This window comes from Beta vulgaris, chromosome 9, assembly GCF_026745355.1.
Source record: "Beta vulgaris subsp. vulgaris cultivar EL10 chromosome 9, EL10.2, whole genome shotgun sequence".
Taxonomy (NCBI): Eukaryota; Viridiplantae; Streptophyta; class Magnoliopsida; order Caryophyllales; family Amaranthaceae; genus Beta; species Beta vulgaris.
The window spans coordinates 42,311,313-42,327,449 of record NC_079210.1 but is presented as its reverse complement, the minus strand read 5'-3'; the positions used below and the strand labels follow the sequence as shown (position 1 = coordinate 42,327,449).

At 31.7% G+C, this 16,137-nt stretch overlaps 1 protein-coding gene across 1 annotated transcript; it reads left to right on the top strand.

The window, feature by feature from the left end:
• The first annotated feature begins 11,497 nt into the window (after positions 1-11,497).
• LOC104903868 (F-box protein SKIP23) lies at positions 11,498-13,138 on the top strand. Its single transcript, XM_010691992.4, has one exon. The coding sequence runs from the start codon at positions 11,916-11,918 to the stop codon at positions 13,122-13,124; it is 1,209 nt and encodes a 402-aa protein (XP_010690294.1). The 5' UTR covers positions 11,498-11,915; the 3' UTR covers positions 13,125-13,138.
• The last annotated feature ends 2,999 nt before the right edge of the window (positions 13,139-16,137 follow it).

The following is a 16,137-nucleotide window of genomic DNA, read 5'->3' as shown; positions in this document are numbered from 1 at the left end:
TGGCGAGCTTAACGAGCTTTCGAGTCAAGTCAAATAGATTTTGCTTCAAGCCGAGTTGAGTAGAGCACTGGTTGCGATCGACTAACTCGATTAAGGCTATGTTCAGTTCACCTTATTTTTGCTTATTTCAGATCTAATCAGATCAGATCAGATCAGATCAGATCAGATCAGAAAAAATAAGTTCAGATCAGATCAGATCAGAAAAAATAAGTTCAGATCAGATCAGATCAGAAATAATCAGATCAGATCAGATCAGATCAGATCAGATCAGATCAGAAGATCAGATCAGATCAGTTCAGATCATATCATGCTTATATTTAAAAACTTATTATTATTAAATATCTTTCACTACATATTAATAAAAATTATAATAATTGAATATTAATAAAGTACTCATTGAGACGAATCAAACAAGACCCCACATGACTATATTTTTTCTTATATATTGAGAAAAATCTAAAAGATTATCTCTTATTGTGAATAGTGTCAAGATTCTAAGTGACAAAGATAAAAAAATACAAAGAGGGTATTATTATTTACTAGTACATTTGTTCAAAAGAATTATTATTATTGTTGTTGTTGTACTTATTAATTATTAATATTGGTAATTATTATTAATCTTGTTGTTACCATTATAAATGTCATTGTTATTATTATATTAAGTTATTTTGTTGTTATTAAATAATAGAAAATTAAAAGCCACGTGTTAAGAACATAAGATTGACGCAAAAATAAGAAATATATAAAATATGATATCTCAAATTCATGATAACGAAACTACTATGTTCGGATTACATTTCAAAATAAGCTAAGTGTGAGATACAAATTATAAATTTAGATTCGGTATACCTCTTCCTACCGAATTTCAAATCTCTCTAGCTATTTGAAGTTGCACGATATTTATTTATTTTTTGCTCAAGTCATAGTTGTTTGTATATCTTGTTCTATTTTATATGGAAAAAAAAGAGTTCAGTTTGCCGACTTCTCAAGTGTGAAACTTTTTTTTAAGGGAAAGTGTGAAACATTGTATAAGTGCTCTTATAAAATAATGACTTGAGTTATATAATTATTTTTAGTAATAATAATAATTATGATTATAATTATTATTGTTGTTCTTATAATAATGATAATAAATAATTATTATTAATAATAAAAGTTGTATAAAAGTTGTAATAGAAATAAAATGATAATAATAGTAACACTATAAAGAATATCTTATAATGTATTGCATAATAATGATTTACAAAGTAATAATATAATAGTAATAATATATTTTATAAAAGATAAGATCTTGTTGAAAAAATCAGATCAGATCAGATCAGATCAGATCAGATCAGATCAGATCAGATCAGAAAAAATAAGTTCAGATCAGATCAGATCAGAAAAAATAAGTTCAGATCAGATCAGATCAGAAAAAATAAGTTCAGATCAGATCAGATCAGATCAGATAAGTTCAGATCAGAAAATTTCAGGTGAACTGAACATAGCCTAACACCCCTATACTACTCACTATGTTCGAAGTGGCAACTTTAGTTTACCAATAAAATGATTTTTTCTCTTTGTCCCGGCCCGAGATAGATTGGAATCACATTATGGCTTATTCTTGGGGTTTGTTCTCTTTATTTTTCTGTCTTTTAATTTTTTTAAAAATAGTTTACAACTACTTCTACTTAATCTTTAAGGGAGCAATATAACCACGTAAGTATCATTTATTCTTTTTGTTTTGTCCTGGTAATGCATGAGTTTGATAGTGTATTTTTTGACAATTTGGTTTAGTTTCATTGCAAATTAGATTCTATACCGAGTTTGCCCATAGGGCTGGCTTTTGGCAGTATTTTTGAAAGTGGGTCAGCTCTTTCTCTCTCATCACGTGAAACAATTTTTTTAATGTACAAATGCATATGGTTTGGTGTACAATAATATACGAGTGTACATTTGGGGATTTTCAGTGATCAAAGCAATGACCATCAGTGTACATTGTGATTTTATTAAATTTTGGTATGAGACTGTAATTGTACATATTGAATTTCATTAGTGAACAAATATCAAACACATCAGTGTACAAGGATTGGAAATTACTCACTTGACATATTTCGGTATGGGACTGTAATTGTACATATTGAATTTCATTAGTGAACAAACATAAACACACCTAGTGTACAAAGATTGCAAATTACTCACTTGACATCAACTTCATGAATTGGGTTACTTTCAGCTGGGGGGTTGTCATTGTACATTTTGATTTTATTAATGAACAACCACGAATCCAAGAATGTACAAGGAGGTTGAGTGTGGAAAAGAGAGAAGTGGTGAATTTCGGTATGAGACTGTAAATGTACATATTGAATTTCATTAGTGAACATACATCAACACACCTAGTGTACAAAGATTGCAAATTACTCACTTGACATCAGCTTCAGGAATTGGGTTACTTTCAGCTGGGGGCTGTCATTGTACATTTTGATTTTGTTAATGAACAACCACGAATCCAAGAATGTACAAGGAGGTTGAGTGTGGAAAAGAGAGAAATGGTGAATTTCGGTATGAGACTGTAATTGTACATATTGAATTTCATTAGTGAACATACATAAACACACCTAGTGTACAAAGATTCGAAATTACTCACTTGACATCAGCTTCAGGAATTGGGTTACTTTCAGCTGGGGGCTGTCATTGTACATTTTGATTTTGTTAATGAACAACCACGAAGCCAAGAATGTACAAGGAGGTTGAGTGTGGAAAAGAGAGAAGTGGTGAACAGTATATGGGGGGAAATGATGGCGGTTGACATCAAATCAGCTATTAAATGGTAAACAATTACTTTTTGTATTTTCGACATGTACACTGGATGTAATGAGAATGTATATATATATTAGCTGTCAAATCAATTACTTTTTTGCATGTTGAATGGTGTGTTTCATTCTTTTTGCTTTGCGTTTTGGAAGAGTTTGATAGTGTATTGTTTTTAAAAAGTTCATTGTAGTTTTTGTAGACTCTGCACTTCTCTTATTTTCCGAAGAATAAAGTAAAATAATTCTAATAGATGGACAATCACCCTAAAGTTTTAACCTAAGCCATTCACTTAACACTCGTGAATGTGATACCTGCTGTTGATTATGTCTACTCGAACCAACCAGATAAACTAGGAAAAATTTACAAGATAGGATCCAATTATTATTCATTTTATTTTGTAAGTCCTAATTATGGATTATTTTTTCTAGGTCCCAAGTTCACCATCTTGTGATTTTAATAGGTCCTGAGTTGCTTATAACCGGTTTGAAAGATAAGATTTTTAAACGTTCTGTTACTTGTTTGAAGTGTTCGAAGATGGTAAACGTTTAAAAATCTTACCTTTTAAACCGGTTATAAGTAATTCAGAGCCTATGAAAATCACAAAATGGTAAACTTGAAACCTGCACGTAATATTCATACGTGGGACTTACAAAAGAAAATGGGTAATAGATGAACTCTCTCTTGTGAATTTTTCCAATAAACTACATACAGGAATACTTTTTTGTTATGGTCTTACGAACATAATTCTTGTTTAAGGTTTATTTCTTAAAAAACAAAGAAAAATAGTGAATGTATTTCTTTACAATGTTCGGTAATTACCAAACACTATAAACACTATGTGATGAGATTTTGATGAAATATTGGTTCTTGCCTTGTTGTGAGTAGTTCCTCAACATATTACACAATTTGGTGAAACTCAAACTTTGTTTGGCAATTACCAAACACCATTCCATCCTAAATTTATGTTTTTCATTACGTTGCTCCTCTCTCATGTTCTCACTGCCACAAAAAAATATTCCTAAAAGTAAGACAAAGTCGAAGAATTATTTTTATAACAAAAAAAATTCGAATAACTAATATTATTTGGTAACCAAAAACTTATTGAGAGTAATCAATCACTTGGATAAGTTGAATTAAAGCCTACATAAAAAGAAGATAGACATGAAGAGATATGTTATATAATTGTAATCTTCTCTGTCATTTTTTTTTTCAAAGTTGTCACATGTCATCGTTCTCTTTTTTTCTACTCTCCAAACACGATCCTATATAATATAATTGATTTCCAAAATGATTTTAGTATCTTATTTTGGTATCTCTAGTCTCTACATAATAAAATAAACAATAACAAATTATGGTTATAAAAAATTGACATAGGGGATCTCAATTATGGGCCATTGTCTTCTACATGTTTCAATTATTGATTATATTTACCGCTTGATCTAAATATGGATTGTTGTAATTTTGATAGGGGTAACTGTTTTTTTACAAGGAATAATGTTTAACTTACTTATAATCGTTTGCATATGACCTAAATACAAACTGTTGTGATTTTAATTTGTCTAAAAAAATCTTATTGAAATCAGAACAAATCATACTTAGGTTATATTCAGTGCATCTTATTTTTTTTTTTTTCCAGATATAATCAGATCAGATCAGATTAGATCAAAAGAAATAAGTACAGATCAGATCAAATCAGATAAATTTAGATTAGATCATGCTTATATTTTAAAAACTCATTATTACTATTAATACTATTATTTACTGGTACATTTGTTTAAAAGAATTATTATCGTTGTTGTACTTATTAATTATTAATATTGGTAATTATTATTTATCTCGTTGTTATCATTATGAATGTCATTGTTATCAATAATTTAAGTTATTTTGTTGTTATTAAATAATAAAAAATTAAAAGCCACGTGTTAAGAACATAAGATTGGCGCAAAAAGAAATATATAAAATATGATAGGTTAAATTCATGACAACGAAACTACTAAGTTTGGATTATATTTCAAAATAAGCTAAGTGCAAGATAAAAACTAGTTATTAGGTCCGGGCTATGCCCCGGGTAAGAAAAAAAATTCATTTATTAATATTGTACTTTGATATGATAGCACTAAATATAACTTGGTCTAGTGGTTAAAACTTTAGTACATGAACTTGAGGTCATGGGATCAAAACCTATACTATGCAATTTCTAATTTTTTTTATTGTACATGGATTACATGAACTAAAACTCTCTAGGGAGAGCGCCACGTGGCACCGTTCCTGGTTTACGCACGCCTTTTAATATATTAGTATAGATTATAAATTTAGATCTGGTATACCTCTTCTTACCGAATTCCAAATCTCTCTAGCTATTTGAAGTTGCACGCTATCCATTTCTTTCTTGCACAAGTCATAGTTGTTTGTATATCTTATTTTATTTTGTATGAAAAAAAAGAGTTGAGTTTGTCGACTTCTCAAGTGTGAAACTTTTTTTTTAAGGGAAAGTGTGAAACATTTTATAAGTGCTCTTATAAATTAATGACTTGGGTTATATAATTATTTTTAGTAATTATTTTTATTACTATGATTATAATTATTGTTGTTGTTATTATAATAATGATAATAATAATAATTATTATTAATAATAAAAGTTGTGATAGAAATAAAATGACAATATTAGTAAAACTATAAATAAGATCTTATAATGTATTGCATAATAATGAATTACAAAGTAATAATATAATAGTAACAATATATTTTATAAAAGATAAGATCTTGTAAATCATATCAGAAAAAATAAGTTCAGATTAGAAGATTTCAGGTGAACTAAATATAGTCTTAGGTTTTGTAGAATATTGAGATAATCAATCATTAGAATTTATAAAAGCCAATGGTCCATAATTGATATCTCAGTGTTGCTTCTTCCAAAAAAAAAAAAACTTGCAGAATTTAATTAGATCCCAAAAATTTAAGCTGCTCGGGGACTTGGGTCACAATAATTCATTAATAGTGGTAGTTGGCTTTTGTAGAAACTGTGGTAGCCTTCTTTACTTTTTCCAATTATTTTATTTGACAATGAAAATTTTTTCTATTTAGTATTTTCTGGCCATATGTTTTTGACCATATAAACTTATTTGTAGATTGAATTATATTTTCAATCGTCAGAAAACAAATGAATATCCACAATTTAATTAGTTCCGGTCTTCCTTGACTTCAATTTTTAGTCTCTTATAATGGGCTTGAATTTACTTTTACAATTTTACATGTAATGAACTTATCAAGTCGCTAGTGTTTATCTGGTAAGCAGATCAGTACAAATCTTAGACATAGCCACATAGGTGTTATGTGAGGTTGTTTCTTTGAATCTAACATCTGCCTAATTTTAAAAGATCTGGATTAATAGAACTGCTAATTTGGAGTTCAGTTATTTAATTGTCTAGATATATAATGGTCCGCAGAAAACGTGACTAATTAGATTGAGCAGATCGAACGCCAAAGTTGGGTAATGAACCCGCTACGGCGTTACGCGATTTGCTGTGATATAAAGATCCATTTTTAACTTATTTTTGCTTATTTTAACTTATGGAAAATGTAGCCCTTAGGGCTACATATAAGGTGCTTTAAATGGAAATAAAATATTGAATCAATCATTTATTACCTTAGTTAATGTGAAAATGTGTCTTGAATTCTTAAATTGTTTCCATTTAAAGAAATGTATTTAATGCTTATATGTAGCCCTAAGGGCTACATATAACATTACCCTTAACTTATTAGATCTTATCTGAACTTATTTTGTTAGTGTGTCAAACTTAGTCTGAACTAATCTAAACTCATTATTGCTTATCCGACTAAGAACTAAAAATAAGGTGAGAAACAAACAGATTTAAAACCATACCTCAATTGGTATGATGGTAAGTTTAATCTCCTAAGTCCTAGCTTTCATAAGGAGCAAATAATGATCAGTTGTTTTCAACTTAAACGTTTGCCATCCAGATCATATACTGTCTAATTAAAATGTGTCTTATTGATTAATCTTGTTTCTAACCCGATTGTTGGTTCTAATATAGCTTTAGACAACTAATGTATGCCTTTCTCTTTCTTTTAGTGGAATGAACATACTAACCTATGTGGAAGGTTCGGCGATTGGCAAATTATATAGAAGTTGCGCAACTTGTTCTTCTTACACCTGGAGAACCCAAATCATATCACCATAATGCAAACTTTTGAGGAAGTTTTAGACTTCTAATATTCTACTTCCCCTAAAATGGAGCAAGTTAATTACCTAAATCAATTTTGTACGTAGAACTTTCCATAATCAACGAAACAATTTTTTCCACTATCTAAAAAATGAAACTTTCACGAAAAGCAAATTCCTACGAAAAACTACTGTGTATTCAACCAAACGAGTACTTATAATTCATGTCACCATAGTCCATAATGCGTAGATCGAGTATTTAAAACAATTTATTACACTTATAATTGATAGGAATTTGTGTTGGAACATTTATAGTGTAATGGGTTTACAAGCTCATATGATCCTATATTAAAAAAAGGAGGAGGTCTAGTATGCTAAGATTATAGTACGCAAAATCACGTGGAAATCAAGCAAAACAGAAGGACAGTCGCGGGTCGCGACCTCGAGGTCGTCGTGGGTCGCGAAACCTGTCGCGGGTCGCGACTCGCGATCTGTATCGCGGGCCACGAGTCGCGACGGGTGTTCTGTTTTGGGACGTGAAAAGGCGCGTGAATGGTTTATAATCGTTGTATTGTGTACGTTATCCGTTTAATGACTATTGGGATTCTTAATCTGAAGATTAAAGGTTCTTAATCAGTGATTAAAGGGGGTGTTTTGACAGTAACAACCCTAACCTATGAAGGTGATAATAATATATGACCTTTGTGATTCTTATGAGGAGGAGATAGAAAAATCAGTTTTTCATATTCCAAAAGGATTGCTTGCTTGAGAGAAATCTTGCTAATTTCTCTTGAGTGTTCTTCACAAACTCTAAACACAAAGTTTTTGTTGATTCACATAGAAGATCATCTTGTGAATTGTTTTCTCTATTGTATCTCATTAGTTATTTCGTGTTAAACCGGTGATCCTAGAGGGGTGAAATTAAACTAATAGGAAAGCGTAGTTTTCGTGCCTTGGAGTGGTATATCCGGTTTCCTTATTTGATCACACATCTAACAATTTGTTTCAAGGTTTATTAAATAATTGAGCAAACACTACAAAATTTAAATTTGCCATATAAGGGTTTGTTTTCTTCTGACTCATTCTTATTTAATTTATTCAAAAAAGTTTTGTTTTAAAAGAAGAATACATAAAGTTCATAAAGTTTAGAAAAAGTAAGAAAAATTTGTAGAAGTTCATATAAAATAATTAAGTAAAAGTTACTACAAAGTAGTGCGTATATAATATTTTTTTTTAAAAAATGGTTCAAATAATAGATCAGAAATATAGATTATAAGAAGATTATTTGTTTAAACATTATTTATTTATTACAATTATATATATACTCAAATATGTGAAGGTTGTATCTAATCTAATTTTCTAATTATATATGTATAAAGCATGTTCTTTCTTAGCATATATCCCTCTGTTTTTTTTATCTTTCTCACTTAGAATCTTGACACTATTCATGCATAGAGAGATTCTTCTCAAATGTTCTCAATTTATAAGAAAAAACATATTCATGTGGGGTCTTGTTTGATTCGTCTCAATTAGTACTTTATTAAAATTCAATCGTTATAATTTTTACTAATATATAATAAAAGATATTTAAGTTTTAAAACGTGCATTGGCAAACGTGCAAAATCAAAGTAGGAATGATAAAAAAAAACAGAGGGAGTACTAAGCTCTTCAAACCTTGACTCTTGATTCAATTCATCTGCACCTGTAGTTGATTGGATCATAGCTTCTCCAACAAGAGAAAGACATTTAGCCTAACCCCAACTCTTGTCACAACAACGCTAGGCGATTCACCTATCTCAATTCCTAAAACAAAGTAAATGAAACCACCTTCTCATCCTTCCTTTATAGATGGGAGACGACTAACTAAGCTAATCATTAGGGCTCTTTCTTCTTATACCTCCCCAACCCTCGAATTGCTTCTCTCACTTTAAGAACAAGAAGAGATATGATTCAACACAACTTGGGGAGAGTGCATCGACAAATTGATAACAAATTTTGGATATCCCCTAGTAGAAGTCTTTGGAATAGACAATAAGCTCTAAACTGGTTGTTGGAAGGTATAGAGCTCAACTTACAATTTGAAAATTTCTATTTATACATGTCTCTGTCCCAACTAGCATCCTTGAATTTCATTCTTCGAAATCCCCTTCCTCCGTGCTGCTAAGTTTATAATGAGAATGTTTAGTTATTCAGATAACGATTGACGTTTTTTAGCTATGATCCAAGGCCATGGAAAAATCCTGTCTCAGGAACCATTAGCTTGTCAAAAAAAGTTGAATAGATTCACCTATTCATCGACACTTGTCACTTTCTTTTTATGCCAAGTTTACCTTATTATTAAGGGTTTTTTCACCAGGTACCCCTGTGGTTTTTCAAAAATCATGGGGTACCCCTAATTTTAAAAAAATGCACCAGGTGCCCTTATTATTTAAGTAAAATGCACGAAATTCCCTTAATGACTAATGGTGTCAAGTTTCCGTTAGTCATTAGGGTTAATTAACCCCTCTAACCCTAATTAAACCCTAATTAACTAACTAAACCCTAACCTAACCCCATAACTTGAAACCCTAAACCCCCATCCCCACCCACACACCCACCCCCAGCAGCATCCCCATCCCCTAGCAGCAACCACCACCACCTCCCTGCGCCATAGATCGAACCACCACCACCTCCCTGCGCTGTAGACCGAACCACACACCACCGCCACCTCCCCTCTAAAACTGATTTCGAAAATCAATTTCAAAAATGGTTTTGGAAATCATTTTCAAAAATCCTTTTCGAAATCATTTTCAAAAAGGATTTTCGGAAACATTTTTGAAAAATATTTTCGAAATCATTTTCGAAAACATTTTCGAAACTATTTTTGAAAACCATTTTCGAAAACCTTTTGCGAAAACCATTTTCGAAAACCAATTTTGAAATCATTTTCGAAAACCATTTTCGAAACCAATTTTGAAATCCTTTTCGAAAACATTTTCGAAATCAGTTTTTGAAATAAAAAAATCAATGAAGAAGAAGGAGAGAGAAAAAGAAATGAAAAAGAAGGAGGGGGGATTTGACAGGGAGTGGGGGAGGGGGAATTTGACGGGGGTGGGGGAGCTACGGGAGAGGGGAGTTGCAGCTACGGGGGTGGTGGGAGGGTGGGGTGAGGGGAGGGCGGTTGCGGATTTGGGGAGGGCAGGGCGGCTGCAGGGTGGGGGAAGGGTAGAGGGGGTTGGGGTGGTAGGGTTTAGGGTGGGGGTTAGGGTTAGGGTTAGGTTTAGGAGGTTTAATTTGGGATAGAGGGGTTAGAGGAATTAATTAACCTTAATGACTAACGGAAACTTGACGCTGTTAGTCACTAAGGGCATTTGGTGCATTTTATTGAAATAGTAAGGGCACCTGGTGCATTTTTTTAAAATTAAGGATACCCGGCCATGAATTTTGAAAAACCACAAGGGTACCTGGTGAAAAAACCATATTATTAACTCTTTTAAAATTTTAGCACATATCTAACACGAGCCATAAATCTTTGTCAGATATTTTTCATATATACTTCATCATTCTATACAAATATATTAAAAGGCGTGCGAAAGAAAGCCTATGTGGCTTATGTGCCACGTGGCACTCTCCTCAAATTTCTAATGCAAATGTTTTATGTTTATGTGTGATCCTCACTTAAAAAAAGTGTAAAAGCGAGGTATCGAACATGTGACCTTAAAATAAGAGCTTAACCATCAATATACTATGACTTTGTTGTCTAATGTTTTAAATAAAATATGATGAAGTCTTGTAATAATTATAATTAACTAAAAAAACTTAAACAAGTATATATATCTCTAAGGGTGCGTTCTCTTCAACTTAAAAAATTAAGTTTCAGGTCTAATAAGTTCAGATAAGTTCAGATAAGTTCAGATAAGTTGCAATCAGGTGCAATCAGGGAAATAAGTTCCAATCAGGTCTAATAAAATCCAATAAGTTCCAATCAGGTGCAATAAGTTCCAATCAGGTACAATAAGTTTCAATCAGGTCTAGTGAGGTCCAATAAGTTCCAATTGCTAAAAGTTAATAAGGTCTAATAAGTTTCAATCAGGTCCAATAAGGTCAAAAATTTTCAATCAGGTCCAATAAGTTCCAATCAGGTTCAATCAGGTCTAATAAGTTGAATCAGATCCAATCAGGTTTAATAAGTTCAATTAGTTCAGTTCAGGTTCAATAAGTTCAGTTCAGATAAGTTCAGGGCCAATAAGTTGAAGAGAACGCACCTTAACACTCTTATTACGTAACTTACAAGAGAATATCATATTCTCTTACCACAATTCCTTGGTTTTTAAACTCAAATCTTTTAATTTTTTTACTTATCACGTCGTGACGTGAATTTTTTAATTTATTAATGGACAAAAAAATAAGAAAAGTAGCAAAATAAATAACGAAATTTAAAAATAATAACAACTTGTTTATTGTAACTGATCCAGGGCATTGTTCGGGAAAAAAAAAAAATTTTTGTTCCTATAAAAAAAGATGTCAAGTATCAATTTCTGAGTGAATATATTCGTCTTTATATACACACCATATAATCAGATTAAAAGAAAAAAAAATGAACCCTCCACGGAAATTTCATTCGGTTTGAATATGGACCTGATTGTCAAACCTTCAATAATAAAGAAAAAAAACATGTACTCCTATAACGTACCAAGTCACTCCTTAACATTTAACATAATCAGCCTAGACTTGACCCATCCCAAATTCAATCCAACTGAAATTTCTGTTCAAATGCTTACTCATTTACATCAAACTTTTTTCTTTTTATTTGACGAGAACACATCAAACATTTATATGCTTAAATACTCACCCAAATATCCCATCTTTCAACTCCCTTCACACAATCATACTTTCTCTCTCGTCTCCAAGACTGCAACTTCATTCTTTTATCCTCAACGAACCTTCAATATTTCCATCAATGGCGGCAGATTGGTCTGAACTTCCTTCAGAACTCTTAGAACTCATCTTCAACCTCACTAATACTTCTTTAGAAACCCGCCATTTTCGCTCTGTTTGTTCTTCTTGGCGTTCCTCTGTTCCTGCTAAACAACCCACTACTCATTTTCTCTCTCCTCCAATCAAACTCTTCAACTCTGAAGAAACCCATAATCTCGACCTTCGTTTGGTCAAACAATCCATCTTTCTAGTTTCTCTCTCCTCTGACCCTGATTCTTGTTGGGTCATCAAAACTGAGGAGAACAAAACAGGGGTGTTACGCCTTTTGAGCCCTTTCTCTAAGAGGAATTTTATCAAACACTTAAACTGCAATGCTTTAGACCTTACGAATGTTGATGTTTTTGAGATTGGGTGTGAGTATGTTCTTCGTAATATTAATAAGACTAATGATCATATGATGAGGTTGTATGACATGGAGAATGAGAAAGTAACTTTTTCATTTTTGGGTAAAAATGATTTTACTGACAATTTTGTCATCCTATCTACTCAGAATTCCACCGGTAAATTATTGATGTACAAGTCTTGTTTACAAGAATGGGCTGTTTTGGACGATGTTGCCCTTGGTTATGAAGATAGAGGTGAATTTTGTTACGATTGGTCGGTGCGTTATGTTGATGTGTTGGAATATGAGGGGAAATTTTATGCCGTGACTGATTCAGGTAGAACTGTTGTTATTGAAATTGGTGATGATTTTACTGTTGTGGTGAATTTAATGGTAAAGTCGATTATCGGGGGTGATAAAAAGTGTTTGGTAAAATCAGGTGCGGATTTACTATTAGTAGATATGTACACTTGTTCGGACACGGGATCAATTGATGTAAATGCAATTGATGTTTTTAAGTTGGATAAGGTGGACAAAAGATGGGTTTTGCTTAAAAGTTTGGAAAATCGTTCGATTTTTCTAAGCACCAATTCTTCATTTTCTGCCAATAGTTTGCATGGCCTTAAAGAAAATTGCATATATTTTTCGTTTAAGAACTTAGGTAATGAGAAAAAGGACGGAAATGTAGAACATATTAATGAAGCATTTTGTGATGAGGAAGTAGTGGGAAGTGATGAGATTGGAGTTTTTGATTACGAGAAGGGAATTTTTAAGTCACTGGAAGAAAATTTTGAAGATTCAGAGCTCTTTTGTTGGCAGCCTCCGTCGTGGATCAATTTATTAACATAAGATATACTTTTTAATTTGTCTTCTTTTAGCTTTGTTAGTTACTCATTCTATTGAATTTGCTCTCGATCTATTGAGCTGAACCTGTAAAATGAAATGATACATTCACATTATTAAAAAATTGATCTTTATTCGCACTCTTAAAGAAATTCTAAGCCTAGACTATAGTAGGCGTTATCGAGTGGATAATAAAGAGAGTGAGTCAACTTCATAAGATTTAGAAGTATTCCATCTTAGAAGTTAGAATCATATGGCAACAAGGAGAGTAATTCCTTAGGGCCTGTTCTCCCCAACTTATTTTCAGTTCAGTTCAATTCAGTTCAGTTTCGTTCAGTTCAGACTAGTTCAGCTCTTGACAATACTTTTACTCTCACATATCACTATTCATTTTAGTTCAGTTCAGTTCAATTCAGTTCAGTTCAGCTGTTTTATGCCGAAGAGAACAGGCCCTCAGCCTTATAAAGTGGATTCAACTCTATACGATCTTCAATATGAGATATACGTCCAACACATTATAAGGAATAAGGAATAGATTGGTCAAGACTAGAAATGACTTGGGTAATAGACCCTATCCGGATACATGGATCCAAATTCATTTTTAGTGAATATGGATCCTCAAATTTTGGAACCGAAATATCCCAATAGGATGTGGATCATAGTTTTTAAAAACTATTTTGGACCGAAGTCCTATATTATTATTCGAATCTGGATCTGTTTACCCGTTTTTTAAAAGGTAAATAAAAAATAAAATAATTGAAAGGTAAAAGTGAAAACCCTAAAATCCGAATGTTGATGATGTTAGTAGTGATGAAGAAGAACCCCTCTCGAGTCTTGGTAGATGGCCCAAGTGAAGAATGAAGGATGTAACATCGTAAACTATATTTTAATTATTTGTAAGAAATATAACATTATTGAAGTTTGTTGAACTTTTAACGTTATTTTATGCTTGAAATTGTTGTATTAAGGTTTAATGTTTGTTTACTTCAAAAGCGACAAAAGAAGATGCTAAATGGTGTTGTTTTGTTCTATGAAATCTTTAATAATTGTGGAAATTAGGGCCGTTTGAAGAAAATAAGCTAGGATCTGTTTTGGTCCTGGATCCTCATTTTGATTACCTAGAGGATCCGATCCAGATCCTATCCTGACATCCCTAGTCAAGACCGTTTCCCTCTTACAAAGGTGTTAGATGATAGCATTTAATATACATCTAGGTGTATTATTTGTTGAGTTGTAGTGCTTTCCATTCAATTCATTTTATGGATTTAAATGAGCAATGAGCAAGAAAATAGCTTGGTGTACTATGTTTATAGACCTTGAGTAGATAATAATAATATATGTAGTGTTAGATATGACCTTTCAATATGAAAACTACTTATAATGACCCCATGCCAAATACATGTCTATTTAAAACACTTAGCAAGTAATATGTAATCAACAATCAATTATATAGTAATATGTTAAGTGACAATAATGTATTATAATAACAAGTTAGTTAAATAGATAATCCTAAAACCAAACATGTCGATATGACAAATTGGCAACTCAAACTTAAAAGGTAAACCAAAAACATTGTAGGAGTAATATTTTCAAGGTTAGGTGGACCACATCACCACAACACCCTTTGATTTTAAAGATATAGTATCTTACATAATTTGTTATAATATCTTGAACAGGCAACACCCCTTATATATATTTTTCACTTAATTAACAACAATGATCCATTACTATTATTGGTGCATGTTTAAGATACTATTAAAATCGTTTACTATCTATTTCCTTCATTTAGATGTAGTTGTACCATTTCATATTTTCACATTTATCAATGCATTATTTCAAACATTAATATTTCTAATTATCAATAAGTAAAAATTATAAAAAGTCTATATTAAAATAATATACATTGAGACGAATCTAACAAGTCTATATTAAAATGTAAAAGGTAAATAGTAAATACTATGTAAATGGTGCAACTATTTCTGAATGGAGAAAGTATAGGAAAAAGAACATTGAGTTGGTTTTTTTTTTTTTTTTTTTTTTTTTTTTGGGGGGTGGGGGGACCAATGACCAATTCCTGGGTAAGTTTTGGTTGGGATTTGTATGTGTACCATTCTTTTGGGCCCAACCCATACGGTGCTGGTATCAACTATCAAGTATACTAAGAAAGTTCCGTTATATCTTTTTCCCCAAATTATGTATCCGTGTCAAAGCCAAGGCCCATACACTATAAACAAGAGATCCTACCATCAAAATTAACTTGCAAAATATTTTAGAAAGAGATCGTATAGAATAGGAAAATTTGCGAGAAAACATCTTATTTGTTTAACTTTTTGTAATAAAATACCTTATATTTTTTTTTTTTGAAAAAACACCTTATATAATATTTTTTTTATTGAAATAGCCACCTTGCTGTCAAAATCCGGCCAACAAGTCAACTTTCCGGCATTGACCCATCTATTATATCTCTCTCCCTACGCTTGAACTACACGCACAATAAAAAAAACAGATTATTTGTTCATTCTTCTGTTCAACCATTGCGTTTAATTAAACCCTAATACTGTCAAAAGCTTCTTGCTTGCCTCTGGTCTCTTATACTCCTCTACACAAAGAAAAGTAGATTGTGTTAGTGCTTTGTCTCCTCTACATCAAAATCCAAGGTATATATTGCTTCTATGGAATGTCTTTTGAGCATGATGTGACGACAACAATGTCAAAAAGGAACTTGTATTATTGCAATTAGCTTTGTTCCACTAGTTTGTTTCATGTGAAGATTTTGACTCCTTTTTAGCCACTAAGATCATTGGAGATGGATTTTTTTTAATGTCTCCTACAATCAATAATAGTATCTAATTCACCTCCGTTTAATAAGAAAACAAATATCAAGGTAACGTAACCTAATAATATCTGTGGATTTTAACTTTTGACGTTGTGAATAAACTTCTATATACATGGTTATATAAAAAAATTTACTAATTAAAGTCTTGTACACTCCAATTTACAAGTATTATAATGTGATGCA

Excerpts from the sequence above, each read along its gene's own strand:
- LOC104903868 (XM_010691992.4), top strand. The coding sequence starts at position 11,916 with ATGGCGGCAGATTGGTCTGAACTTCCTTCAGAACTCTTAGAACTCATC.